At 43.4% G+C, this 27,152-nt stretch overlaps 1 protein-coding gene across 2 annotated transcripts in view; it reads left to right on the plus strand.

Moving 5' to 3' along the window:
* Positions 1-27,152, plus strand: part of ACS (acetyl-CoA synthetase) — a 72,819-nt gene that overhangs the window by 38,718 nt on the left and 6,949 nt on the right. For both annotated transcript variants that reach the window (XM_087399283.1, XM_087399282.1), the window contains exons 7-12: positions 6,724-6,825; positions 18,591-18,679; positions 20,335-20,425; positions 20,576-20,689; positions 21,266-21,342; positions 21,573-21,651. In XM_087399283.1, the coding sequence (XP_087255409.1) occupies positions 6,724-6,825; positions 18,591-18,679; positions 20,335-20,425; positions 20,576-20,689; positions 21,266-21,342; positions 21,573-21,651 (552 nt within the window). The remainder of the gene's footprint in view (positions 1-6,723; positions 6,826-18,590; positions 18,680-20,334; positions 20,426-20,575; positions 20,690-21,265; positions 21,343-21,572; positions 21,652-27,152) is intronic.

The raw sequence follows: 27,152 nt of genomic DNA on the forward strand, positions 1-27,152 counted from the left end.
CACAAATGAGCCCATCAAGGTTGAATATTGAGATCCAACTGATGATGCCTCCCAATCTGACACGACCCCAACACTCTTGAAACCTCTTATCTGCAAGGAAACACAAGAACACACCAAACGTGAGGAAACTAAGCAGGCTGCTCACCACCCAACCATGATGTCTACGGGATGTGATCCCGAATCAGGAGATGTCCCCTCCGAGTCACGAGCTGAGCTATTGGCACGAACTCCCAACCAGATCCTAACCAGCCTGGTGTTCCATACCACCAGGTGGCGCTGTGAAGCCTGGGATCTGCTGCTGGGCCTTGGGCTACGCTATGATGCAGGCGCGCGTTTGCGACTCAATCCGGGATCAGACCTAGCACGTGGGAACGAGACTTGCTCCCATCGGCTCCCTGAGAATTGAACCTCTGGGCCCCTTATATGGACTCGGGCCACAAGCGCCAGAAATAGCGAAGACCTCCTTTAGGTTCGTACCCTTGCCACTCAACCCGAGAATTAAGCCTGCCTAGTTCTAAGCCTCCCCAGGCTACCTGAGCTAGTCTTGTGTACCCAGTACACGTCAGATACCAATCCGTGCACATGACATACTTCCCCTCCTCTAAGAACTCACTCCTGAGCTCGCTAAAAAACTCGAGAATGTCCTCTGGAGGTTTTGTAATGTCTCCCATGTTGCATCCTCCTCAACACGATCCTTCCACTTGATCTTGTATTCCGTGATAGTTCTATTACGAATCTGTGTTTCACGAAATTCAAGAATACTCTAAGGCTCGTGTGGAATAAAAGTCAAACCTATAACTTCTATTATTTCTTCAGGAGAAACAAGTTGATCATCTGCACCCAGTAACTCTTTCAGTCTACTGACGTGAAATACTAGATGTACTTTAACATCAGGAGGCAATTCTAGTTTATATGCAACTGGTCCAATTCTTTTAATAACCTTGAACGGACCACAGTATCTGGGGGATAACTTTGGAACCAAACGAGTACTTAGGCTCTTGGATTCCTTGGGAATACGCAAATATACCATCGTTTCTTTGAGAGAACTCTCTAGGTGAACGATGTCGATTAGCATAAAATCTGTCCCGATCTTGGGCACTTCTAATAGACTCCTTGGCAAACTACAACATTTCTTGCATGTCTTGCAAGAATGTCTTTGCAGCATCATTTTGGATTCCCTTTAACCCAACCATAATTGGTGACTTAGGTTGAAACCCGTACATAAGCATAAAAGGACTGTAACCAGTACTCGAATGCTTTGCACTGTTATAAGCAAATTCTATCATAGGTAGATAATCTTCCCATGAAGACTGTCTCTTAGAAACATATGCCCGAAGCATATCTTCAACCAATTGGTTGACCTTCTCTGTACTGCCATCAGATTGTGCATGATCTGAGGAACTCATACTTGTAGTAGTTTCAAAAACAAGTGTCCAGAAGTTACTTGTAAACTTCGAGTCCTTGTCGCTGACTATGTCAGAGGGCAAACCATACAGCTTAAACAAGTGGTCCACAAACTCGTGAGCCAGCTAAACAACTGAGATGGTTGTTCTAGTAGGTAAGAATCTAGCCATTTTTGTCAGATGGTCCACTATGACCCAAATGGAGCCATGACCCTTGCACATTCTAGGCAAACCGGTAATAAAATCCATGGAAATAATTTTCCATTTATTACCCAGGATTTGCAATGGTTGTAATAAACCCGCGCTTCTAAGGCGTTATGCCTTAGTAACCTGACAAACCCGGCAACCTGCCACATAGTTTTTAATAAATGTACGCATCTTAGGCCAATAAAAGGTATGCTTCACAAGAGACAGAGTTCGATGTATACCTGGATGTCCAGCACTACGAGCATCATGACACTCCTAGAGAATCTTGGATCGAAGATCCGAAACATCTAGTACACATATCCTTCCATTCCGAAACAGCAAGCCGTTCCTAATCACCCACTGACCTCCCGCCGCATGTACGCTAGGGGGCACAATCCCTGAGTCTTGGTCAACCATGGAGCTACCATTCTAGACTTTCTGCCAATAAGAACTGAAATGACTTTTAGTTGCGCAAAGCCCTCTCAAGGATTGAAATAGGTATGAGGATACTTTCGTAAATGACATCGCATTTACAAACTTGACTCGACTTAAGGCATCCGCCACACTATTCAGCGAACCCTTTCGATAATGTATTTCAAAATCAAAATCTTGCATTAACTTTGCCCATCTAGCCTTCCTTCCTGTCAATTCAGACCTGTCACACACATACTTGATTGACTAGTGATCGGTCAATACAAGAAACTTCTAACCATAAGTAGTGTCTCCAAACCTTTAGAGCATACACAACTGCATAGAGTTCTTTTTCTAGTATGGGCCAACAATATTGGGTGTCGTCTAGCTTCTTACTCTCAAAAGCTACAGGTCTTCCCTGTTGAACGGGTGGTTCCTTGATAGTTAACTTCAAGGTTTTAGAAGCCTTGTTCAATGCATTATTCCAAGAGATCGGCTGGGTAGACCTGCGTCCATGACCTTTCAATATGTTGGTCAGAGGTACCGTGATGTGTGAATAATCACGCACAGACTTCCGTAGAAAAACCGTGAATCCTAGGAAAGAAAGAAGTTGTTTCAGACTCTGAGGAATAGACCATTCTAAAACCTTCTGGATACGATCCATATCAATGCTAATACCTTCAGAAGAAATCTTGTGTCCTAAGTAAATGATCTCCTTCATAAAGAAGTCACATTTACTCATCTTGGCATAGAGCTTATACTGTCTTAGGATAACTAAGACAATCCAGAGGTGTCCAATGTGATCCTCTAGGGTTCCGCTGTATACCAAGATGTCATCAAAGAACACGACAACGAATTTGCCCAGAAAATCTTTGAATAAATCGTTCATCATTTGCTGGAAGGTAGCAAGAGCATTGGTCAAACCAAAAGGTAATACGAGAAACCCGTAGTGGCCATACCTAGTTTAGAATGCGGTTCTATCTATGTGTTTAGCATAGATACGGATTTGGTGATAACGCGTACGCAAATCAATCTTAGTGAAATACTTCACTCCGGCCAAACGGTCTATCAAATCATCGGAACGAGGAGGAGGGTATTGATTCTTAATTGTCACTTTATTCAATCGTTTATAATCTATACACATTCTCCACGAATTATCTTTCTTCTTTCTTAAGAGGACAGGTGCTCCCCAAGGTGATTTACTTGGGCGAACATAGCCCATATTCAGATAATCTTGTTGCTGTGAAGCTAACTCATCCTCCTCAAGCTGGCTCATCCTATAAGGTGGAATACTAATAGGTTGAGCCCCAGGTACTAAATCTATGCGATGGTCTATTGCCCGTTCAGGAGGTAAACCTTCCGGCAGTTGAGCAGGGAATACATCCATGAAATCATCCAACAACATTCTCAATTCACGGTGTTCAAACACACTTAAATCATTTTTGTTATTAACAGAGACAACATATGAAGAAAGCGGAATCAAAACACACTGATACACATCATAATGAGAAGTGTTTATTGTATCCAAAGCTGCATCGTAGATACAATAGGTCCCTGAGAAGAGGGAATATTATCACACTGTATACAAAATTGGGTGTCCTTATCCAAAACAGAAAGGGTATGCTCTTTCCATCCAATCCGAATATCATGGGTTTTAAACCACTCTATTCCGATTAATAAGTCCACATGTTCTAAGTGCATGACATAGCACGTAAGAGTAGCTGTGTAGTCTTGAATCCGGATAGAAGGTGCCTCAATCTTGCGATCCCAAAACTGCTTCCCGGCTAAAAGCTGCACCTCGTAGGTGTGATCGCTAGGTATCGTGGACAGCCCCATCCTCTGCACAAGTTTGTAATTAACAAAATTGTGAGAGCTGCTCGGGTCAAGAGAATGTGGACTCTTTGGTCCCTTACTTCTCCATAAACTCGGAAAAGATCATGGGAACCAAATAATGAAAAGTGCAATTACAAGAAAGTGGGCAGGTAATGACATTTACCGAAATACCGGTCATCAAAACTTGATTAGCTCCCTTAGCTTTGGTACCTTGACCCGCATGGAGCTTCGGTCCCGGCGCTTGTATCTGGTTCCTGCGCTTAGGACAATCATTCCTAGTGTGGCCCCGCTCCTCGCATATGAAGCAACGTCCTTCTTTCTTTAACTTCAATGTGCGGAGGAAATAGGCACTACCATTCTTCGTTTGAGTCAAGTTCTTCTTGGAGCCGTTGTCTATAGACTTTGACTCCCCGATATCAGTGGTAGACTGGAAGAACTTCCTCTTGTTCTTCCCACCCATGTCGGCAATGGTGGTTCCCTTTGCGCTGGCCATGGTATCATCATAGATGCGTGCGTAATTCATGGCCTCTTGCAAAGTGGTACACTTGTTGTTCTTGATCTGTAGCTTGTACGAGTTAGGCAAACCATCCACAAAGAAACCTAACAAGGTCATTGGATCCATCTTTGTAGCTATGGTCTGCAAATCCCGAAAGCTCTGAAGATAAACCTCAAAAGTCAGATTCAGCTTGGACATATCGAGGGCTTTGAGCTTGCCTACGATATCGTAATCTTCCTTCTTCAGGAACTCTTTCCTGAAGACCTCTTCGAATTCTATCCATGTTAGAGGCTTGGGTCGGAGTTCCTTCCACCACAATAAAGCCTTCCCTGACATATACCCTGCTGCAAGCTGCTCCTTGGTACGAGACTTCTGATCATCGGGAAAAGGATCTGGACTGATGTTTGGACCTAACACTGAAGCCAAGGCATCCACATGCATGAGCGCCTGAGCAGTGCTAGTCAAAAGTGAGAGTGAAGTCTGAATCCCTTGGAGTTGCTTCCTTGTTTGATTCGTATTAACCCGCTCAAACTTTTCATCAGAAGCAGTGGTGAGTTCACTAAAGGCAGTCTTCGTTATCAAATCATCGTAGAGACCCTGGTCATCATCCGCATGGTAGTTCGTATCCTGGTCTTCCATTGCAAGCCCGGGGTCTACGGAATCAACCATGACTGAAATCTGATATGAAAAAGAAGATAGGCTAGAGAAGAGAAACAAGCAGGTGGCCTCAGAGCTAGGAGGTAGAGACGAGCTGGCGAGTGAGGAGATGACGGAAGAAGGGAAGGTTGGCTGATGAAGAAGGTAGGCTGGGTTGAGCTGACGATCAGCTCAGATTCTTGGACTCGGGACTCCCGCTCTTGGCTGTTTGTACGGATTTCTGCAGCAGGCCGTACAACGTTTCTGGCTCCTGAGCGTGAAGACATATAGGGGCTGGAAGGTTGCGCAATCCATAGGCTAGGAGAGAAGGCAAGGTGGCCGAATTAAGAACGGGAGAGCAGGCTTTTAGTAAAGCCCTGCTTTTCAAAAGCTCACCCTTCAAAAACGGAGAGATAGTGCTTTTTAAAGCCTCTAGGTCCCTCCGAAAAGCATCTGGCCTAGATTGCGATCTAGCCCTATCCTGCTGCGCACCTTCATGCACTCATGTTCGACCTACCATCGCGTCCCATGAGCAGCCAGCCACACACAGAACCCCCCTTGGTTCGTCCCAGCTCTACGCTCTCTCACGATTCCCTTCTCACTCCTCTACCCAGACCTCACTACCTCCTCCTAACTACACACCTCTTCCTCTCTCTCAGCCCGTCACATCTTGCAACGAAATCACCCTTCTTACTCTCTCTCTCCTTCCTTCTATCCCAATCCAGTACCACTTCCCTTAAATGATGAACCAGCAGTCACTTGCAAGGCATGAACATGAATTTCGAAATTGAGGCATACTTGGAGAAAAATTCGCCCAAAATTCTCGCAACAGAAGTTCCTACCTCAGGAGTTGGCTCTGATACCAACTGACATGACCCCAGCACTCCTGAAATCTCTGATCTGCAAGCAAACACAAGAACACACCAAACGTGAGGAAACTGAGCAGGCTGCTCATTACCCAACCATGACATCTACGGGATGCGATCCCGAATCAAGAGATGTCCCCTCCGAGCCACGAGTTGAGCTACTGGCACGAACTCCCAACCAGATCCTAACTAGCCTGGTGTCCCATACCACCAAGTGGCGCTGTGAAGCCTGGGATCTGCTGTTGGGCCTTGGGCTACGCTATGATGCAGGCAGGCGTCTGCGACTCAATCTAGGATCAGTCCTAGCACTTGGGAACGAGACTCGCTCCCATCGGCTCCCTAAGAACTGAACCTCTGGGCCCCTTATATAGAGTCGGGCCCCAAGTACCAAAAATAGCGAAGACCTCCTTCTGGTTCATACCCTTGCCACTCAACCCGAGAATCAAGCCTGCCTAGCTCTAAGCCTCCCCAGGCTACCTGAGCTAGTCTTCTGTACCCAGTACACGTCCGTGCACATGACAATCTGTGAAGGGAAGGTTTGACCTCTTATGTGCATTCTAAGTGCATGCATGTGTGCGTTTGTTGTCTGACTGTATATCAATCTATTACATGCATATATAGATAGCTAGTAGATGGATGTATGCATTTGTGTGTTGGTGTGTATGCATACTTACATGCACAAATATGTGTACATTTGTATATACATCTGTTTGGAGAGAAAAAAGCTCTAGAAGGCACAACTTTGACATGTTTAGTGAAAACTGAGATGTTCCATTGATTCCTTCAAATGATTAATGTTTTCTGTATAAAAATGATAAGTTTACATATTTTAAACTCTGTTTCCTTCTATATGGAATGTTGAGTCTCATTTAGAATTGCTAGTTGTTTGCAGGATGTAATTCCAGGTTATTCTACCAGCTGTGCTGTTGAATGGGTTGATGCAGAAGATCCTCTTTTTTTACTCTATACTAGTGGCAGCACTGGGAGGCCTAAGGTATGATATAAGAAGAAAAATGACCAGGGATAGCCCTATTTCTAATGGTGATGTTTAAGATGATGTAAACTTTCAAATCAAGAACTATTGATTCGGAAAGAGATTGATTTCATATCACATTTTCTAATGCTGTTTTTTCTCTTGAGATATTCTTTGCATCAGTTTGGTTAAGGTATCTTTTTAAAGTTAAAATTAAATTACACACTTTTTTTTTGGGGTGAAATCTTTGATTGCTTTATATTACAATATACCTAGCCAAGAAACAGAAATAGTACATCAAGCAAAGATGTCCATGTAGGACAAAATATACATCTTGATCCATGCAGTGAGTTTGCTAACAATCGAAGAGCGATTGTTGCAAAGAACGATAGAAAAAGACAAAAGTATAATATACTGGATCACCAAAGACTCTGTGGTTTCTAGCTTTCCAGAGAGTCCAGAGTGCTCAGAAGTGAACCCAGGTAAAGAACAAAGAAAAATCTGGCCGTTTGGGATAGATCCCAAACAACCAAAATTGCTTTCGAAAAACAGCCTGAGAGAATCTCAATCTCAATCTGTCGCGAATACCCAAGAAATTATGTATCTCCGAGCAATTCCAAAAGATATGAGATACAGATTCCTAGGGAGCTAAACACCGACGACAGATAGTGCACGCACGCACACACACACACACTTTTTTGTGAGAAGAAATATTTTATTGCTGTGAAATAATTACTTTCGTAGTTACTTCCAAAGTGGAGTAACTACTAACTACTACTCAACTGAAAATCTAAGTATAAGCTAGATATACATCTTGATCAATCAATCGAGTCTGAAAGCAATCATAGAACGATTGCCGCAGAGATCGTTTGAAAAAAACAAAAGATGGAAAAGTAGGATCACCAAAGACTCTATGATTTTTGTCTATTTATAGAGTCCATAGTGCCCAGTAGCGCACCCAAACAAAAAATAAATCAAAACCTTGTCTAGCTGGATGAAAACCAAATAACCATAAGAACCTGCTAAAAGTAACAGTAGGAAATCTTGCTCGAAGCCTCTGTCAGATGAGAGCGAGGAAATCACAAGTGTGTGGACAGTGCCAGAAGATGTGAAGCACATATTCGGTAGACTGTAGACATCTGTGGCAAACAGCCGGAGCAATATGTCTATGTGCGAGTAACTGCCCAGATGGAAAAATGCCAAGTAAGACTCGCCAAAGGAAAAGCTGTTGCCGAAGAGGGACTTTAGAATGCCAAAGGAGACGCAGCCGCTTTCTCCACCACTTTAGTGGGCGATCCATATGCCAAACAGAATTTGCTCTGTCAGAAATCCAAGGCGGAAGTAGTAACACTTTATACAGAGAAGGCACTGTGATATGTGAGAGCTTCAAGGACGGCGGGCTGAAGAGGAAGAAGAATGTAGAGTCCAATCCTCAAGCCTATTTTGAAGTTCCAACCGAGGTACCGGCAAGAATGGTTGAAGCATTTCTGAAATTTGATGCCATAAAGGACGATAATGAGCTCCCAAACCATATTTGCTAGCAGCTATAGAAAAAGATAAAAAGAGTGCCATCATCTTGAAGTACATCCGCCATAGAGGAAATGCCTTTGAAAGATAGAAAGTAAGAACGCCTGGGTTCTTGTATAGCCAAAGGAGGGTAAAATACTTTGGGCCAATAAATATTCTCAGCCCTCAAGGAATTTCCCGACAAAGAATCCTTGCCATTCCATTCGAGGTGGGATAAAATATGCTTCCAATCAAGAAGCAAACGAGAGACAAAAGGACAGCCTCTGATCTTGCCTTAAATAGAGCCAAATAGGAAATCCCACTGTGTAGGCTGCCAATGCCCAAAAGCAGAGGTATCAATATGCAACAAAAGAGAGCGGATCATGAAAGCCCAAGGCTGATCCCCTTGCATGAACTGCAACATCATTTTTCCCTTGTGAGCAAGTATATGTATTTGAATATTGAGTATGTTCAGACCCCCGTGCATCTTTGGAGAGCAGAGACGATGCATAGAGAGTAATTTGAGACTTTTCTTGCCATTTTTTGAACACCATAAAATCTCCATGATAGCAGACATAAAGGAAACCAAGTCTGCCTTAGTGAACATGATGAGAGGTAGATAGAATTGTATGTATGCTATCAAAATGGATTGCGTTATTCGCAAACGAAGATGTAATGGCCAAGTTGCAAGCTTCCAATATTCAAGTTTTTCCTTTAACTTTGTAAGCACCCAATTAGTTTGCTGAGAACGAGTAAGCCCCCAACCTAGAGGATAGCCAAGATGTCGAATTAGTTGAGAAGTTGGAACAACTTTCCGAGGCCACAAAAGACTATGCCAGTCTTTAGCATGCAATGGCAATAATTTTGATTTCTGAAAATTGACACGAAGACCAACAGCCAAACCATATGTAGAAAGAGCTTGCATAATCATGGAGAGATCGCTCCGAGTATTTTTTGGGGTAAAGAAAGAATCATTAGCATATGCTTGGGCGATCATGCTACGGCTGCCAGGAATTTTCAATCCATGCAACATGCCAGTGTCCAAAAGGTGGTCCATATATTGAAGCATTGGATGAGTGGCTATGGCAAAAAGTAAAGCACTGAGGGGACATCCTTGCCGAACAGAACAACCAAGAGTCCAGGTTGTAGAAATATCCCCTGAAAGTATGCAGGCAGCTTTACTATCTTGATATAACCAATTGATAACTTGCTGCATTTTTGGGCCAAATCCCAAGGCCTGCATAGTTGATGAAATAAAATCCCACTTAACAGTATCAAAAGCTTTGGCAATATCAACTTGCAATAGCAAAACATCCTGCTGCATATATTTGGCATATTCGATTCCAACATAAGCATTAGCAATGTTATCTGTGATATGCCTACGAGGAACAAAGCCATATTGCGCAGGATGCAACCCATCATGTAAATAGCCTTTCAACTGATCAACAATCATTTTGATAGTAAATTTGTAAATGACCGGCATAAGCGTGATAGGTCTCCGATCAGCCAAAGATTCACAAATTTGCTTTTTTGGAAGGAGTTTAACAAGACCTCGCTTCCATGTGTTTGGCATTTCCTGATTCTACCAAGCAGAGTTCACCATATGCAGCAATGTATGCTTCAATAAAGGCCAATATTCTAGAAAAAACTCAACTGTAAGACCATCCCATCCTGGAGATTTCCATCTACCACAGGATTTGATTGCATCTGACAATTCCCTCTCAGTAAAAGGTTCCTCCAATTCCAAAGCTTGAGTAGTCGAAATAATAGGAGAAACATGCTGTAAAAGTAAATTTCTGGCAGAAAAAACCTGTTGCGAGGGAGGATTTGCAGAACCAAACTGCTGAGAGAAATGATGTACACAAAGAGAAGCAAGCTGTGACCGTGATGTAGTCCATGAACCATCAGGCAGAAGCACCCTGCAAATGTTTGTTTTTAATCTCTTCTAATGCAAGCTTTTAAAAAATTGTTTGGAAGAGCAACCTTTATCTGTAAAGGCTCTTTATCTTGCTGTAGTCTCCCATTTAGCCAGTTTCCTGTGATCATTGATTTGAAGACAATGTTTAGCTTGGCATAGTGTTGTTTGCTCATGCAATGACAATGGATGAAGATGATTGAGTTCAGTGAGGTCTTGACAAGTTAATTTGGCCTGAGCAACAGTTTCCCTCAGAGTCTTCATGTAAGACTTGCCATAATCTCTAATTACATCTTGCATTTTAGAAACAAAAGAATCCCATGCATTATCAATATCAAAGAAGACAGAGAGTGAGATGCTTCAGTAACCATGGCCTTGAAAGCAACATGTTGCAAATAGCTATCGTTCACAATCAGATGTCGCCTTTGAGGCAGTCTATCATCTGGCATATCATAAAAAGAGAACCTCAACCATAAAGGTGCATGATCTGAATGCACAAAGGCATAGTCAATCCACATTTTGCATGTAAAATCATCATTTTGTTGCGGAGCTACACTATACCAACGATCTAGACGTGCCTGATAAGAGGAAAGGGCATTATGTTGGAAAGTGTATCCTGGTGACGAAGGTTGCAATTCCTTCCAAAGATCTATCAAATCAAGGTGCATCAGTAATTGAGACCATGCATGCCTTTCAGGGGTCAACATATGAGTATGTCTTGATGTATTGTCACCATGTTGCGGAGCATTATTGAAATCCCCACAGATAAAGACATGATATCTCCATGGATATTGCTGCGTGGCATCCCAAATTGCAGATGTATTCTGAGAAGATTGAGGTGCATAGACAGAAGCAACTCATTGGACACTGCGAAGCCATGTGCCTAAATTTTTTACAGTCAAAGCAAGCCCCTGCAAATAAGCCCCATTTCAATTTATAAAAAGCACTTCCCATGTCAACATTGTTTACTGTGACTGAATAAGACTCTGGGGTGGGATTATCAGTATCCCAGAGAATGCAAAATCGATTTGAATTGCCATTAGGCCGTGGTAGGCAAACCACTTTACCTAAAGTCACTGCAATTTTAGGCAAGAGTGAAGCCATGCATTGTGGGAAATCTACAACTTCAACCCAGACCGGACATCGGTGTCGGATTAAAGCTTGAAAATCCCTTGTGGGAGACCATGGCAAAACGTGCACCATTTGCTGCCCAAGAAAGAGGGGCGAATGTTCCAAAAGCATTTGCATGTGAATCTCATCTACCATAATGACCTCAAAAAAGCCCCTGGCTGCATAGTGTACCTTCCGAACAAATGAGCCAGCTAGTGTGCGGGTCAACCAGTTGCCTACCTCTGCAGCAGGTGGCATCCAACCTGGGAAAAATAAAATAACCGCATTTTTGGCATATTCTCTAACTGGATCCACAATTTCATCCACTTCAACCATCAGACCAACCGATGGAACAAAGTCTTTCCACTCTTTCCTTGTGTCTGCAAAACCTTCATGAATGACATCATAAACCAGTTGTGCTTCAACAGAGTCATGCACTGGGTCATGCTGACCCTGAGCTTGCTTTTGCTTTTTGCATTGAACTGATCGATCCTTTTGAAAAGTTTTTTCATAAGAGTATTTAGCCATGTCTTCGGAAGAAGATGGAACCCAAAAAGGAGGTACCTGTAAAGTGATAGTAGATAAAAAACAGTCCCAAAAAAGCAGCCCACAGAGAAGAATAGAGTATTATATTTGCAAAGAGAAGAAGGGGAAAGAGAGATGTGGGAATTTTGAGAAAAAAAAAAGTAAAAGTTCCTAGATGAACTAGATTTCAGAAAAAGAAGAGAGATTCTGGTGATGGAAAGACTACACAGGACCCAGAAACCCAAGAGGAGAGAAAGGGGAGTCCGTGAGCAAATCCTTGCAGAAAAGCGACCCAGGAGCAGGAAATCAAGTGGCAGCAGCAGCCTGAGCAGAGCGGGACAGGCCGCACAGGTCCGTACACCTGTATGGAACCTGTACGGAAGGATGGCGGGCTGTACGGCAGGTATTTAATGCTCCAAAATGTCATTTTTTGCACTCTGATGTAGCGTAGCAGGTAGGTGATACCAACGGGCTGGTTTTTAACCACACACACACACACACATACTTCCTTACACACACACACATAGAGGCACACACACACCACCACACACTGCTACTCAAAAAAAGGTGCTACAATTACATCAACTGAAAATTTCAGTATACGCCAAAAAGACCTCATGATCTATGCAGCGGGTCTGCAAGCAATCAAAGAAAGATTGCTGCAGAGAACAGCTAAAAAAGCCAAACAAAGAGAAAGTAGGATCACCAAAGACTTTACAATTCCTATATGTCCATAAAGTCCATAGTGTCCAGTAGCGAACCCAAACGAAGAAAAGATGAACTCTCGTTTGGATGGATGAAACCCAAATAGCCAGAAGAACTTCCCAAATGGAACAGATGGGAATCTCGCTCGCACGTGCTGTCGAAGAAGATCAAAAAACAAGTGAGGCACAGTCTCCGAAGAAGCAGAACATCTATGGCAAAGTGCAGGAGCAATGTGTCGATGAGCTAATAGCTGTCCAGATGGAAACACTCCCAAAAGAACTCGCCAAAAGAAAACCTGTTGCCAAAGCGGTACTTTATAGGCCCAAAGTTGCTGTAATCTTTTCCTCCACCACTTGGCTGGGCGATGCATTCGCCAAACAGAATCACCTCTCTCTGAAACCCAAGGTTGAGGCAAAAGGATTTTATACAATGCAGGTACAGTAATCTGAGATAGCCTCAAAGGACGAGAAGAGGACCCTGGAGAAGTCAAAGTCCAATCTTCCATTCGGTCCTGGAGTTTCAAAGGAGGAATCGGAACAAAGGGCGAAAGCATAGAAGTAATTTGTCGCCACAAAGGACGATAATGAGAGCCCAATCCATATGTAGTGGCTGCTAGAGAAAAGGGGAGCACAGTATCAGCATCATCTATAACATCAGCAATCGAGGTGATGCCTTTAAACGAGACAAAGTAGGAACGTCGAGGTTCCTGTAAAGCCAAGGGAGGCTGAAAGACTTTCGACCAGTGAATGCTTTCAGCTCTCAAAGAATTCCCAAGTAAAGATTGCCGTCCATTCCATTCCAGATGAGAAAGAACATGCTTCCAGTCGAGAAGCAAGTGGGAGACAAAAGGGCATCCAAGCAAAGTGCCATCAGTGCAGCCAAAAAAGAAATCCCAGTGATTGAGTTGCCAATGACCAAACGCAGAAATACTGATATGAGTGACCAGAGTTCTAATCATAAGAGCCCAAGGCTGATCACCTTGCAGAAACTGCAGCAACATTTTCCCCCTGTGGGCAAGAATATGCACATGAATATCCGTGATGTTCAATCCACCATGCATCTTGGGAGAACAAATGTGATGCATCGAAAGCAGCCTGAGACTTTTTCTGCCATGTTTGGATCGCCAGAAGAGTTCCATAAAAAAGACAGACATGAAAGATGTAAGATCTGCCTTAGTGAACATGATCAATGGCAAGTAAAATTGAATATATGCCACAAGGATGGACTGCACTATTCGAAGACGAACGTGCAAAGGCCTGGTTGCCAGTTTCCAATACTCAAGCTTTTTCCGAAGCTTAGCCAAAACCCAATTAGTTTGTTGTCGGCGAGTGAGTTCCCACCCCAAAGGGTAACCAAGATGACGAACAAACTGAGTGGGTGGAATGATATCCCCGGGCCATAATAGACTATGCCAGTCTTTGGAATGCAAAGGGAGCAGCTTAGACTTCTAAAAATTAACATGAAGACCAGCTGCCAAACCATAAATAGAGCGGGCCTGCATCAAGCTCATGGGGCGTATTCTTTGAGAAAGAAAGAATCATCAGCATAAGCTTGAGCAACCATGCTACGATTAGCATCCAATTCCAAGCCGTGAAGTGATCCTGTAGCCACAAGATGATCAATATATTGCAGCATAGGATGAGTAGCAATGGCATACAGTAAAGCACTGAGAGGGCATCCCTGGCGGACCGAACAATGAAGAGTCCACTCATCAGAGATATCCCCAGAAATAATGCAAGCCGCATTGCTATCTCTGTAAAGCCAGTAAATAACCTGCTGCATTTTTTGTCCAAACCCCAAAGCTCGCATAGTTTGCGAGAGGAAATCCCATTGAACTGTGTCAAAGGCTTTTGCTATATCTACCTGCAAGAGTAGAACATCCTGTTGCGTGTATTTGGCATATTCAATCCCAATAGAAGCATTGGCAATGTTATCTGTGATATGGCGACATGGAACAAAGCCATATTGGGAGGGATGAAACCCATCATGCAAATAACCTTTAATCCGATCAACCACCATTTTGGCAATGATCTTGTAAATGACTGGCATGAGCGTGATTGGCCTCCAATCACCCAGTGAATCACATAGCTACTTTTTTGGAATCAGCTTGAGAAGACCCTTTCTTCATGACAAAGGCATCTGCTGATTTTGCCATGTTATATTTACCATTTGCAGCAAGGTGAATTTAAGAAGATCCCAGAATGTAAGAAAAAATTCAACAGTGAGACCATCCCATCCTGGAGATTTCCATCTGCCACAGGATCTCAGTGCATCAGACAATTCCCTTTTAGTGAAGGGATGTTCAAGTTCCAAACACTGAGCATCAGACAGAATTGGATGAACATGCTGCAAAAGAAGCTGACGTGCAGACACGACCCGAGGAGAAAGAGTATCCAGATGTCCAAAATGAGTGGAGAAGTGCTGCACACATAAATCAGCAAGCTCTGAACGAGATGTTGACCAAGAACCGTCAGGCATCTGGATCCGACAGATATTGGCAGCCTGTCTTCTGTAGTGTAAACTCTTAAAAAATTGCTTGGAAGAGCAGCCTTTATCCAAAAATGCCCGTTGTCTGGATCAAGTTTCCTATTTAGCAAGCTTTCTGCGATCATTAGATTGAAGAGAGAATTGAGCCTGACATAAGAGCATGCTTTCCTTTGAAGACAAAGGGCGAAGATGAGCAAGCTCAGTCAAACTCTGACATGTAAATTTGGCATGTGCTACAGTCTCCCTTGTGGCTTGCATATAGGATTTGCCATAATCTCGAATAACTGCTTGCATCCGAGCAACAAAAGCCTGCCAGGCATAATCCAAACCAATGTGTATCTGACGAGAGAGAGGCTGAATAGCATCAGAGACCAAGGCTTTAAAGTCAGCATGCTCCAGATAACTATTATTAACTAGCAAAAGCCTTCGGTAAGGCAATCTGTCAGTGGGAAATTCATGTAAGGAAAGCTTCAACCAAAGAGGAGCATGATCCGAATGTGTGAAAGCATGTTCAATCCAAATTTGACAAGTAAAGGCATCACAATGCTGTGGATCAATCTGATACCATCTGTCCAAGCGTGCCCGATAAGAAGATTGAGCATTATGCTGAAAGGTATAACCCGGAAGCATGGGCTGTAATGCTTTCCAGAGATCAACCAGGTGCAACTGAAGCAAAAAATCAGACCATGCCTGTGTTTCAGAAGCCAACATATGAGTGTGGCCTGAGGTGTTGTCACGCAATTGAGGGGCATTATTAAAGTCACCACAAATGAAGGCATGTTGTGGCCATAGATAAGTATGCATGGTAGCCCAGATCAAAGCTCTATCACGAGAAGACTGGGGGGCATGAACCGATGCAAATTCAAAAATTTCCCCTTGAACATGGCATTGAACAATAATCCATCTACCATGGCGATCATTGAGAGCCACAACAGGTTGAAGGTCGTGCTTTACCAAAAAAGCCACACCAGAAAATGAGTGCTCTCCAGCATAGAAGATATCATAACCAGCAAAATGGCCTATTTGACCAGCATACATATGCTGATTATGCTCTTGCAAAGCAATTATATCAGGCTGCAATTGCCTGATATACATCCAAACCAGTTTCCATTTGCGACCATCACACATTCCCTGTAGATTGAGAGTAACACACTTCAGATGATCAAGCATATTTACAGTTATGGGACAGGTATGTACAGCAACTAACGGGCTGTCTACGTCTGCATTTCCACCTCAATGTCCGGGCCTCTGCCTTGGGATGAAGCATCAGCCTGAGGAGAGGACAAAAGTGCAGCAACTTCTTCTTCAGGAAACAAGGTCCGATTTGTAGTCACAGCAGCCCAGGTCAAGCCAACACTAGAGTTTTCAGCAGGTGTTTTCCGATGAGAGGATGCACCACTCCAAGTCCGAGAAGGCAAAGGTCGCCTGGGGGAGATCACTTTGCGAGGAGTTTGCCATCCATCAGTGAAAAAATTTTCCCCCTTCCCCTGAGGTGGAGAGGAAAAAGGCACAGGAAAAGAAGCATTACCATGTGAGACAGCCGGGGTTTTGCCTTTGTCTTGAATAGAGAAAAACTGTTTGACCCCTTTGTTTTTAACCACAGAAAAGGCATTTGCATTCTTATTCAAAGGCTGAACCATTTCAGCTTGCACTAGCATCCGTGGAGCTCGGGAAGGGCATTGTGAAGCCATGTGCCCAAATTTCTTGCATTCAAAGCAAGCACCTGCAAACAGCCCGCACTTGAGCTTGTAAAAGGCACTCCCCATGGAAACATTATTCTCAGTAACCGAGTATGAAGCCGGAGTGGGATGATCTGTATCCCACAAAATGCAGAAGCGATTCGAATTTCCATTGGGTCGTGGTGGACATACCACCTTACCGAGGGAAGCTGCAATTTTAGGTAGAAGAGAAGACAAGCATTGAGAAAAATCCACAACTTCTACCCAAACAAGCAACGATGCCGAATCAATGCCTGATAATCTCGGGTGGGAGACCAGGGCAGAACATGGACCATCTGCTGGCCATAGAAAAGAGGAGAGTACTCTAGCAAAACCTGACAGTGCTCCTCATCAGCCATGATGATCTCAAAAAAGCCCCTCGCTGCATAATGATCTTTTTTGACATAAGAACCACCCAGGGTTGGAGTCAACCAATTCCCAACATCTGCAGCAGCAAGCATCCGTCCTGGGAAGAAAATTATAATGGCATGCTTTGCATACTCCTTAACTGGATCAAATATATCATCCACTTCCACCATAATGCCAGTGGTGCGAAGTGGATCTTTCCAATCTTTACGGGTGTCTTTAAACCCTTCATGCATAACCTCATAAACAAGTTGAGCCTCAGCACAGTCATGAAGGGAATCATATGAATCCATCACCTGTTTTTGTTTCTTGTTGGAAACGGACTTGTCTTTGTGAAAGGTTTTCTCCTAGGAATAATCCGTCATTCGAGTTAAGGAAAAAACTTGGAAGCAGCAATGCCTTACAAGGAGGAAAGCACAGCAGGTACAAAACTGTACGGTTTTTCCTGGCTGTACGGACAAAATCGTACGGATTTTTGACAGTACGAATTTTTTTTTTCCTGACAGGCAAACTGTACTGACTTCCCCGACTGTACGGACAAAACTGTACGGAATTTTCTGACTGTACGAACAAAATTGTACGGATTTTTGACAGTAATTTTTTTTTCTGACAGGCCGACTGTACAGACTTCCCCGACTGTACGGACAAAACTGTACGGACTTTTCTGACTGTACGGACAAAATCGTACGTATTTTTGACAGTACGGATTTTTTTTTTCCCGGATTTTCTGACAGAGCGTACGGACACAAAACGAACATCAAAAGGAACCTCGAGGGTGTCAAACTGAGGGAGAAACAAGCAGCTGTAGCGTGGGAGCACGAGGGCTAGCACGGAATCTCACTCTCTCTCTCTCACACACACACACACACACACACTTTGTTTTTGTGAGAAGAAATATTTATTGCTGTGAAATAATTACATTCGTAGTTACTTCCAAAGTGGAGTAACTACTACTCAATTGAAAATCTCAATATAAGCTAGATATCATCATGATCAATCAAACGAGTCTGAAAGCAATCATAGAACAATTGCCGCAGAGATCGTTTGAAAAAAATAAAAGATGGAAAAGTAGGATCACCAAAGACTCTATGATTTCTATCTATCCATAGAGTCCACAGTGCCCAGTAGTGCACCCAAACAAAAAATAAATCAAAACCTTGTCTAGCTGGATGAAAACCAAATAACCAGAAGAACCTACCAAAAGTAACAGTAGGAAATCTTGCTCGAAGCCTCTGTCGGATGAGAGCGAGGAAATCACAAGTGTGTGGACAGTGCCAGAAGATGTGAAGCACGCGCGCGCACACACACACACACACACACGCGCGCACGCGCGCACGTATGCGCGCACGCGCACACACAATTGATTTGAGATGAAATTGTTGTTCTTCACACACACTTGATTTGAGATGAAATTGTTCTTTTGAATATCATTTCTTTCAACAAACTCTTTGCAGGGTGTTTTGCATACCACAGGCGGCTACATGGTGTATACAGCAACAACTTTCAAATATGCATTTGATTATCACCCCAATGATGTGTATTGGTATGTCACCTTCTGCCTGGACTTGGCAAAATCAGACGGGTTATATGTATGAAGTATACTTTTGTTTTATGGTCGATTTGATAGTAATGCAGTGAAACAATAAATCTAATTATGTGTGTGTGTGTGTGTGAGAGAGAGAGAGAGAGAGAGAGAGAGAGAGAGAGAGAGATTATCTTCGTTGAGACTGAATAGAGGCTATGAGACCAAATCCAAGCTCGTGCGAGTGATGCATTTGAGAGGGAGAAAGAAAGAATTATTAATGTCTACTGAAGGCCAAAAAAGCCTACGAGACCAAGGAAAGAAAAGTGAATATAGCATGAGATTACCACCCCCCGTGGGGGCGTTGGGGGTGTTTGGCACACCACCTGGAAACTACCGATGATGAGATGAAATGGAAACCAAGATTGGGTGGACAGGACGAAGCTAGCTCTTGTTATGTGGTGTCATGTCCTATGTCAATCATGAGTAGTCCAAGCTCCACATAGGCCCAACTTTGGTCCCATTTGGGTCCAAGTGCCTGTGGAATATGTTCGAGATTGATTGAGTCCTCATCTCCTCTCTTGGGGATGTACATGTGGGCAACAGAACACACTCTACCATTGAGTGTCGATGACGGTACCCCGGATGGGATGTGTGCTCACAGGACGTGTGCCTAGTCTCCTGCTGACATGGTTGCTTGAAAGTCAAGGTCTCTCTTTCGGCATCTGTTGGCCTCACCTTCTCTGCTGTCTGAAGATCCATGGTGGGCTACATGCTATCTTGCTTACAACTGCAAGCTTCTGCCACGTGCTCCCTTGAGCTTTCTTTCCAAGCGATGTTCATTGTTGCTTCCATGTTGCTACACTCAATTGCTTCAACCACTTCCATGTTGCCACACTTAATTGCTTCAACTACTTCTTTCTGAACTTTTGTTCTTAAAATTTCTGGTGCTGCTGCTCTTTGAATTCTTTCTAGAAGGAGGCATATTTATATTCTGCTCCTTTAAGAAAGGGTTATGCAAATATGTGCGCTACTAAATATCTGTAACTCCGCATCTGTACCATGAGAAAGCTTGTTTCCTTTTTCAATTCAAGAATAAACATTTTTGTCGTTACTCTTAAGATTTCTGGTGCTTCTGCTCTTTGAATGGAGACATATTATATTCTGCTCCTTTAAGAAAGGGTTTAACCATGATAAAGATTATTTCCTTTTTCAATCCAATAATAAACATTCTTTACAAGAAGGTCTTGGTTTTTCAACTTGCTGTATTTTTAATATCTTGCAAGAATGTGTCTTTTCACAACATGTGTGGGCTTCCAACTAGGGGGTACATCAGGTTTCAGCAATTAGATGATGATAAAGTCTTTGATTGGGTTTTATAATCCCGTTCCAAGTGCATGACGTTTATATCTTATCAGTTATATTAAGTATCACTAAGCATAATAAATAATAAATATCTTCGTTCGACTGGGATTTTTTATACTTTCTGTATAAAACACCATCTGTAATTAATAAAGAACCTTGTTCTGCTTATTTCAGCGTCTATTGTAGTGTGTGTGCCCATGTATGTGTGTGTGCATGTGTGCACTTGTTGGGCCATGGCAGTTTTTGCTAACTTTTATTGCCTAATTAATAAGAATGGGAGTTGGAGGTTTCTGATTTGAGTGCTAAAGCAGGTGTACAGCAGACTGCGGATGGATCACAGGACACAGCTATGTAACATATGGCCCGTTGCTGAATGGTGCAAAAGTCGTCGTTTTTGAAGGGGTACGTCTCTGGTGTTTTCTGTTGGAAAGTAGGAATTGAGTGCCTACTGGAGCTTCATTTGTTTGGGGTCATTCTCCTGCTCCCATTCTTAATTCGTTTTTGAAATTATTCTATCAGAAGCCAGCTGCTTACGATATCACTCATGTGCAGGTACCAAACTATCCAGATGCAGGGCGTTGTTGGGAAATTGTAGACAAATATAATGTGACTATTTTTTATACGGCTCCCACAGCCATCCGGTCGTTGATGCGTGCTGGCGATGGGGTATTTATATCCTCTTTCTTCCCATTCTACCCAGTAGTCTTTTAATTAGAATTTCAGACATACTCTGCATTTAGAGTGTCTATTTCTTGGTGGCATGTAAGCGTAAGATGAAGTGGAAAATACTATGAACCATTTGCTTGTTTGTGCCCTCAAACCTGCATGAGAATTCAACTGATTGATGGAGTGCATAGTTGTTTGCCGTGAGGCAGGTTTTATACAAATAAATGAATATAAAGACACAATCGTCTGATTTTTTACATTTTCTTCGTTTAGATTAGTTTCACGAATATGCATAAGAAAACATTTTGTTGAAGGGAAAGAATATCAGAGATGCTCTGATTTTTGTATTGTGTTTTAGATTCCTAGCAGCTATTATATCATATTTTTTGGAACTCTGCTGGATTTCGTTTCTCTATATGATATGTAGTATGAAACTTAGGTAGATTTTCCTTCGGCCCTTTATGTACATACATGGACTTCTGATTTTGAGGGTTTCATTCTCAGTCTTTGAAATTGGGGGACCGAGTCGAATTCAAAATATTGATACTGATGTCACCTTCTTTCTGGATATTACAGCCAGTAAAAAAGCATTCACGTAAGTCATTACGAGTGCTTGGCAGTGTTGGTGAACCAATCAATCCCAGTGCTTGGAAGTAAGTACCAGGTTTCTTTTGGTAAAAACAGTCTCCTTATCATATATTTTTTAATTTTGAAATTTGATCTGTGATAAGGTATGTTTTTATTGTTTTATTTTATCTAGTCTACCATGCTTTTTATAGAACTGTAGCATTTCATGATTGAATCCGCTTTTGAAAATTAACAGCTTTAGGAGGACAAAATAGCTCAATGGGTGTCAAACAGCTTGTGTATTGGTTGACTGTAGGTGGTACCATGAAGTAATTGGTGACAAGCGCTGTCCAATATCTGACACATGGTGGCAAACTGAAACAGGGGGCTTTATGGTGTGTTTTCCTTTGGTTTATCACCCTATTTACATTTTGTTGTTGTTGATGTATATTTGGTACAGTGTTTTCAATTGTTGTAGTGGAGTTTTGTGTGGACAACTTTTTAAATGGATCTTAAAAGCATATCAAAATATTGAGGATATCTGAAGTTATGATTTGACAAAAACTTCACATTATCTGACAGGAATGAATTTGTCAGAAATCTCATATTGGCTGTGTAGTTGGGAGATGTAGCATGCAGTCACTGATGGGAGAGTAATGAGGATAGCAGAACTTTTATGATTTCAAAGGAATGAACTGTCATCAGACGATTTCCTACTATTTACTGGCAGTATGATTTTGGACTGTACCTACGTGATTGGAGTCTTACCTAACGAGGGTAATTACATGGATGCTAATGTCTAACTCCCAAATCCTGCATGAATTACAAACAGAGTTTGTGGCAATATAGTAAATGAATGACATCAATGTACACGGACAGCTAGTCCCCATTGTTAGCCTCTGTACGTCTAGATCACCATATTTGCCACTTAGTAAGACTGGCAATAATTTCATAGGCCAAATCCGCAGATGGAGAATGAGGCCCCCAGAGAATGCTACTAAATTCAGTGTGATCAGCTAAGGGGCTCTTCTCTAGATGAAGATAGCCCTATCCAAATGTGATCCCTTGTAAAACACCTATGGTCCGAACTGTATGAGCTAGGCGAGGGAACCCTAGGTGATTTAGGACATACTTCTCATCCTGCCAAACAATTGTGCAATGGCTATGCAATGCCTGTCCACTATCCCAAATGAAATTTTGAATAAATCCAATGTCCAGGTGTTGACTGGGAGTCCACCATGCTAGAAGAGCCAAAAGAACATGGAGATTAACGTCTTCCAGTAGGATCACTAGAGTGAGTGTACATGGGGAGTATAATGCCAAAGCTCTTCCAATGTGCTCTCCAAGTAGGTATCCATTTCCCTTCTCTTGGGTCCTAAGGTAGGTGTTTGAAGAGGAGAGCCACAATATGGCTAGATGGGTTTGTTACATTTCTATTTGGGGATCCAGTTTATTCAAGAGAAACGTGGCATTGTTATGTCTTAGTCCAAGTATGTTCAAAAGCTCTTGGACAGATTCAACATGCATGATTGCAAGCCTATGTCCACTCCCATGGAGCCGGGGCTGAAGCTTACAATGCATGATGCAGGTGAATTAGTTGATGCCACACTCTATAGCTAGGCTGGTGGATGTCTCATTTATCTTTGCAATACACGACTTGATATTCAGTTTTCAGTTTCTCAGGTGAGCAGGTATATGCACAGCCCAAAGATTATGCATTGGCAGGCTGTAAAACGCATCTTCCGTTACTTGCAAGGTACAAAGTCGTTTGGCTTGATATTTCCCAGGGGGGGTGACTTGCAGATGCATGCTTACAGTGACTCAGATTGGGCTGGAGACTATGATACTAGGCAGTCCACCAATGGGAATTGTTTCTTTCTAGGACATGCTTGCATTTCTTGGTTGAGCAAGAAACAATCTACAGTGGCTACCTCCTCATGTGAAGTTGAGTACATGGCAGCTTTCACAGCGACAGTTGAATGTGTTTGGCTGTGTTTGTTTGCTGATCTTCGTCTTTCATTGGAGGTTCCTTCTCCGATTCTCACTGATAGTCAAAGTGCTATAGCAGTGGCAAAGAATCCTGTGTTTTATGCCCGCACGAAGCACATTGAGGTTCACTATCACTATGTCAGAGAGAAGTTGCATGCAGGAGAGATCAGTATGATCTATGTGTCAACACATGACAATGTTGTAGACATCTTCACCAAAGTTCTTCCACGTGAGAAGTTTGAGGCATTTCACAGTGCCCTGAACTTATCTCCTTTTGGTGATTGACCATTTCCTTATACATGACATTGGCACTGCAGGGGGGTGTTAGAATTATTATTATATTCTAGGCAGTGACCAATGTAATGTAATAAGTAGGTTAGGGGCACTTTTCCCTCTTTAGAGGTTTTTTCCCCTAATCCGAGTTAGTTCACTAACTACGGTTAGTGAAGGATAAGGTTTTGTCACTTAGACAAAACCTTTCCCTGCTTTGTATGTTGTTAATCTTATCTATTACAACTTACGTTCAGCACTCTGTCTCACTTGCTCTCTCTTTTTCCATCACATGGCTCCCAAGTGGTTCGTAGGGCATAGATGATATCATGCCATATGTTGAAGAGGGTGGTTGCAAGTCGAGTTTGTTGCTCCCTGATCACTAGACTGCAAACGTGCTACTTTCACCATGGTCATGTTGGGTGGAGGCTACCACCAAGAAGAAATAGGATATGTTCGTCGCGTGGAGGCTAGTATAAAAGAGGGAAGGACCTCTTGTGACACATCTAGCTTGAGTCGTCTACCAATGCGGGTGTCTAGGACAAGAAAGGCACCTTTGCTACTTGCTTCAAGTGTCCTACCTTAGATGGTTGGAACCGCTTGCTTGGATCCCATTGTGCCTTGCGCAAGGGTTTGCCCTACCATAGCCAAAGGTGCTAGCGAATGTGATGTCCTTATTGAAGTAGTATGGGGTTGTGGTCTAGGAACCTCGCAAACGCCCCATCACTCTGATTCTTTGCCATTCCTAAGTCCAAGACCCATCCTCAGGGCTTCGTCCACTCGTTCTGATTCCATCTAGAGTGCTCCACTCAATCCGATGCTGAAGAGGGTTGATAGGCACATTGTGGTCCTCCTACAGGTAGAGAACCCTAAGAGAGAGCTCTTTTTCGAGAGAATTGGCCAAAACAGTGTGGAGGGCCTATGCAATGCCACCTCTTGTGTAGGGCATATTTGTTAGAAGACCATGCGTATGAGCTTCGGAGGCTCGGAGCTTGGAGCCAACAAGCTTGCCTAACATGGCTCTTCTCTACTGTGCTCTCTAGGTTGACGATACTAAGGCCTTCCTTCGCCTAGTGTAGGATCATTGTCTTGCAAGCGACTTTGGCCCTAGTATTTTGTGTGCCATCCGAGCCAGATCATCAGAAACTGTGCAATAAGTGCTTCAACTGAGGTAGACCTGGTGATATTGGGGTTGTCACATGGGTAGCACATGAGCTGCCATGTGGGCAGTTGTCAAAGCAAAGGACATGCGTACGGCCTGCAACAGGGCCCTATGAAGGGCGCGCTGACATTAGCTTGGTATGACCCCAGTGTACAAGGCTGTACAGAGGCTTATCAGATCTATACGGGAGCCTATGTTCCCCCTATGAAAGCACTAGTAGGATGCAACATACTAGGCTATCGCTAGAAGGACTTGGTTTACCACCAATTCTCTCTTTGCTATTGAGAGCTTGGTTGAGCTCATCAATCTCACCTTCTACCTTGTGGAAGCTCCTCGGATCTTGTGTAGAAACCAACTGATTGATTCTGGTTGATCTTGCCACCTGATGTCAAACAATGCATCTCCACGGAGAGCCTGACCCTCTAGACTCCCGGGTGAACGCTCATCTGCAAACTCCAAGTCCAACAGCTCCTCTTGCTGGATCGAGAGGCTCATCCCTACGAGGCCAATTGCTTGTGAGTAGAAGAAATACCCTAGTGTCTCTGCCACAAAAATGAAAAACAAGGGCACTAGAGGACAGTCCTGTTGGAGGAATCGATGTATATGAGTATGAGGGATTAGAGCATGGAGCATTATGATGTCTATGTTTGTGACCATCTATGTGTGAGTGCCATCTATGTGTGAGGAATCGATGTATATGAGTATGAGGGATTAGAGCATGGAGCATTATGATGTCTATGTTTGTGACCATCTATGTGTGAGTGCCCGTGCCCTTGGTAGGTGTGATTGGGAAGTGGAAGCTTAAAGGGGGGATACTCTAGGAAAGGTTGGTGGATTACGAGATGCTTTTGGTGATTCAAGCAATGATGAAATTGCCTTGTAACATCAGCCTTTAGAAGAGGCTTCTCATGAATAAAGTTTTAACGTTTTTGTTGTTGTCAACATGTTGTTGCACACACTCTATTTGTGCTATAATGCATTCCTATCTCCTATGAAATTGCCTTGTAACATCAGCCTTTAGAAGAGGCTTCTCATGAATAAAGTTTTAACATTTTTGTTGTTGTCAACATGTTGTTGCACACACTCTATTTGTGCTATGATGCATTCCTATCTTAGCCTAGTTGTATCCTTGTCCCTCGCTTGCACCATTTTTATATACAAGCCTAGCGCACTGAGTGTGAGAGTGAGGCCTCCCTTGTATGCCCGCCAATGAGGACCTAACATACAGGCCCGAAATTCCTTGCTTCCTTTGGTCCAAAAGCCCAACCTCCACATAATGCAGTCCACCCTATTATAGGTCTTCTCAAAATCCAGCAGGAGCATAGCGAGACGCTGGGCCTCCTTTTGCCCAATTGAGAGCCTCAACAAAAAAGGGAAGATGTTGTCTAGGATGCTCCTCTCCTAAACAAAACTTGCCTGGGTGTCGTGGATGATGGGATTTGTGGATTGAGGAGGTTGTGGCTCTCGCCCGGGGGGGGGGTTTGTCCTGCTCCTACTGGCCATCAAGAGGATCCTTGGGGCAAGTGCAGGGGTGGCTTGCAGAGCATGGCAAGCCCTTGCTAGGTGGCCCATCTGTTTGGAGCATAGGCACAACTCTGGAAACCTCAACCCTCAGCCTAAAGACACCTTCCTCCGGTGTCACTTCTCTAGGAGGGTGTTTTCGTCATCCATGATCAACCACACCTTCGAGACTTTGTCATTGAGAGTACCGAAATGTCTTGAGAACAATTCCAAAATAGGCCCTGATAAGGATGAAATGAGCCTGTCCTTAGGGAGCGTAATGAGATACCTCGGTATGTAATGCATTGTCTCTATATCATTTATTGTGAAACCATTGGACCAAGGGAGGGGGTAGAAAGGCCTAGAGGTGGGTTCAATGAGTGAGGCAGGAAGAGAAGCCCCTTTTGAGGAGCATGGCAGACCGTGTAGGCTTTTGAGGTGGACGGAGACAGCAAAGACCTTAAACAAGCCCAAGAAGGGCTAGAGCCAGTCTCTGCACTGGTGGGAAAGGGTGGAGTGGCCTGGTGAAAGACAGCACCAAATGGTTGGCGGCTGCCCTAAAACGAGCAGCAAAACATCCTTGACAGGCTGTAAATACTACTAAGCCCCCCCCCTCCCCCCCCTTTCAATGGGCTGGGGACAGAATGAAGGATAGGTGCGAGGATGGTGAAGGGGGTGGAGGGAGGAGTGGGCGAGGATTAGGGGTGGAGAGGGGAGAGGAGAGGCTAGCAGGGCAGCATAGCTGGAGGCAGCTGTGGCTTCTATAATAGGTACAGCGTGCTTGTATCAATGCTATGGGCACTTACATTGCTGGCAACTCTTGAAGCATCATCATGACTGCTCTCACGCCACCAGCAGTAACCAATAGGATTGCTTCCACATCACTAATGTATTTGGCTGCTATTGTAATTTGTAACACAGTCTTTTGCTCCCATTGGCTGTATTTGGCCTCTCCTGGATGTTAACACGGTCATC

This window comes from Dipteris shenzhenensis, chromosome 28, assembly GCF_047967505.1.
Source record: "Dipteris shenzhenensis isolate YYH24624 ecotype China chromosome 28, Dip_SZ_1.0, whole genome shotgun sequence".
Lineage (NCBI taxonomy): Eukaryota > Viridiplantae > Streptophyta > Polypodiopsida > Gleicheniales > Dipteridaceae > Dipteris > Dipteris shenzhenensis.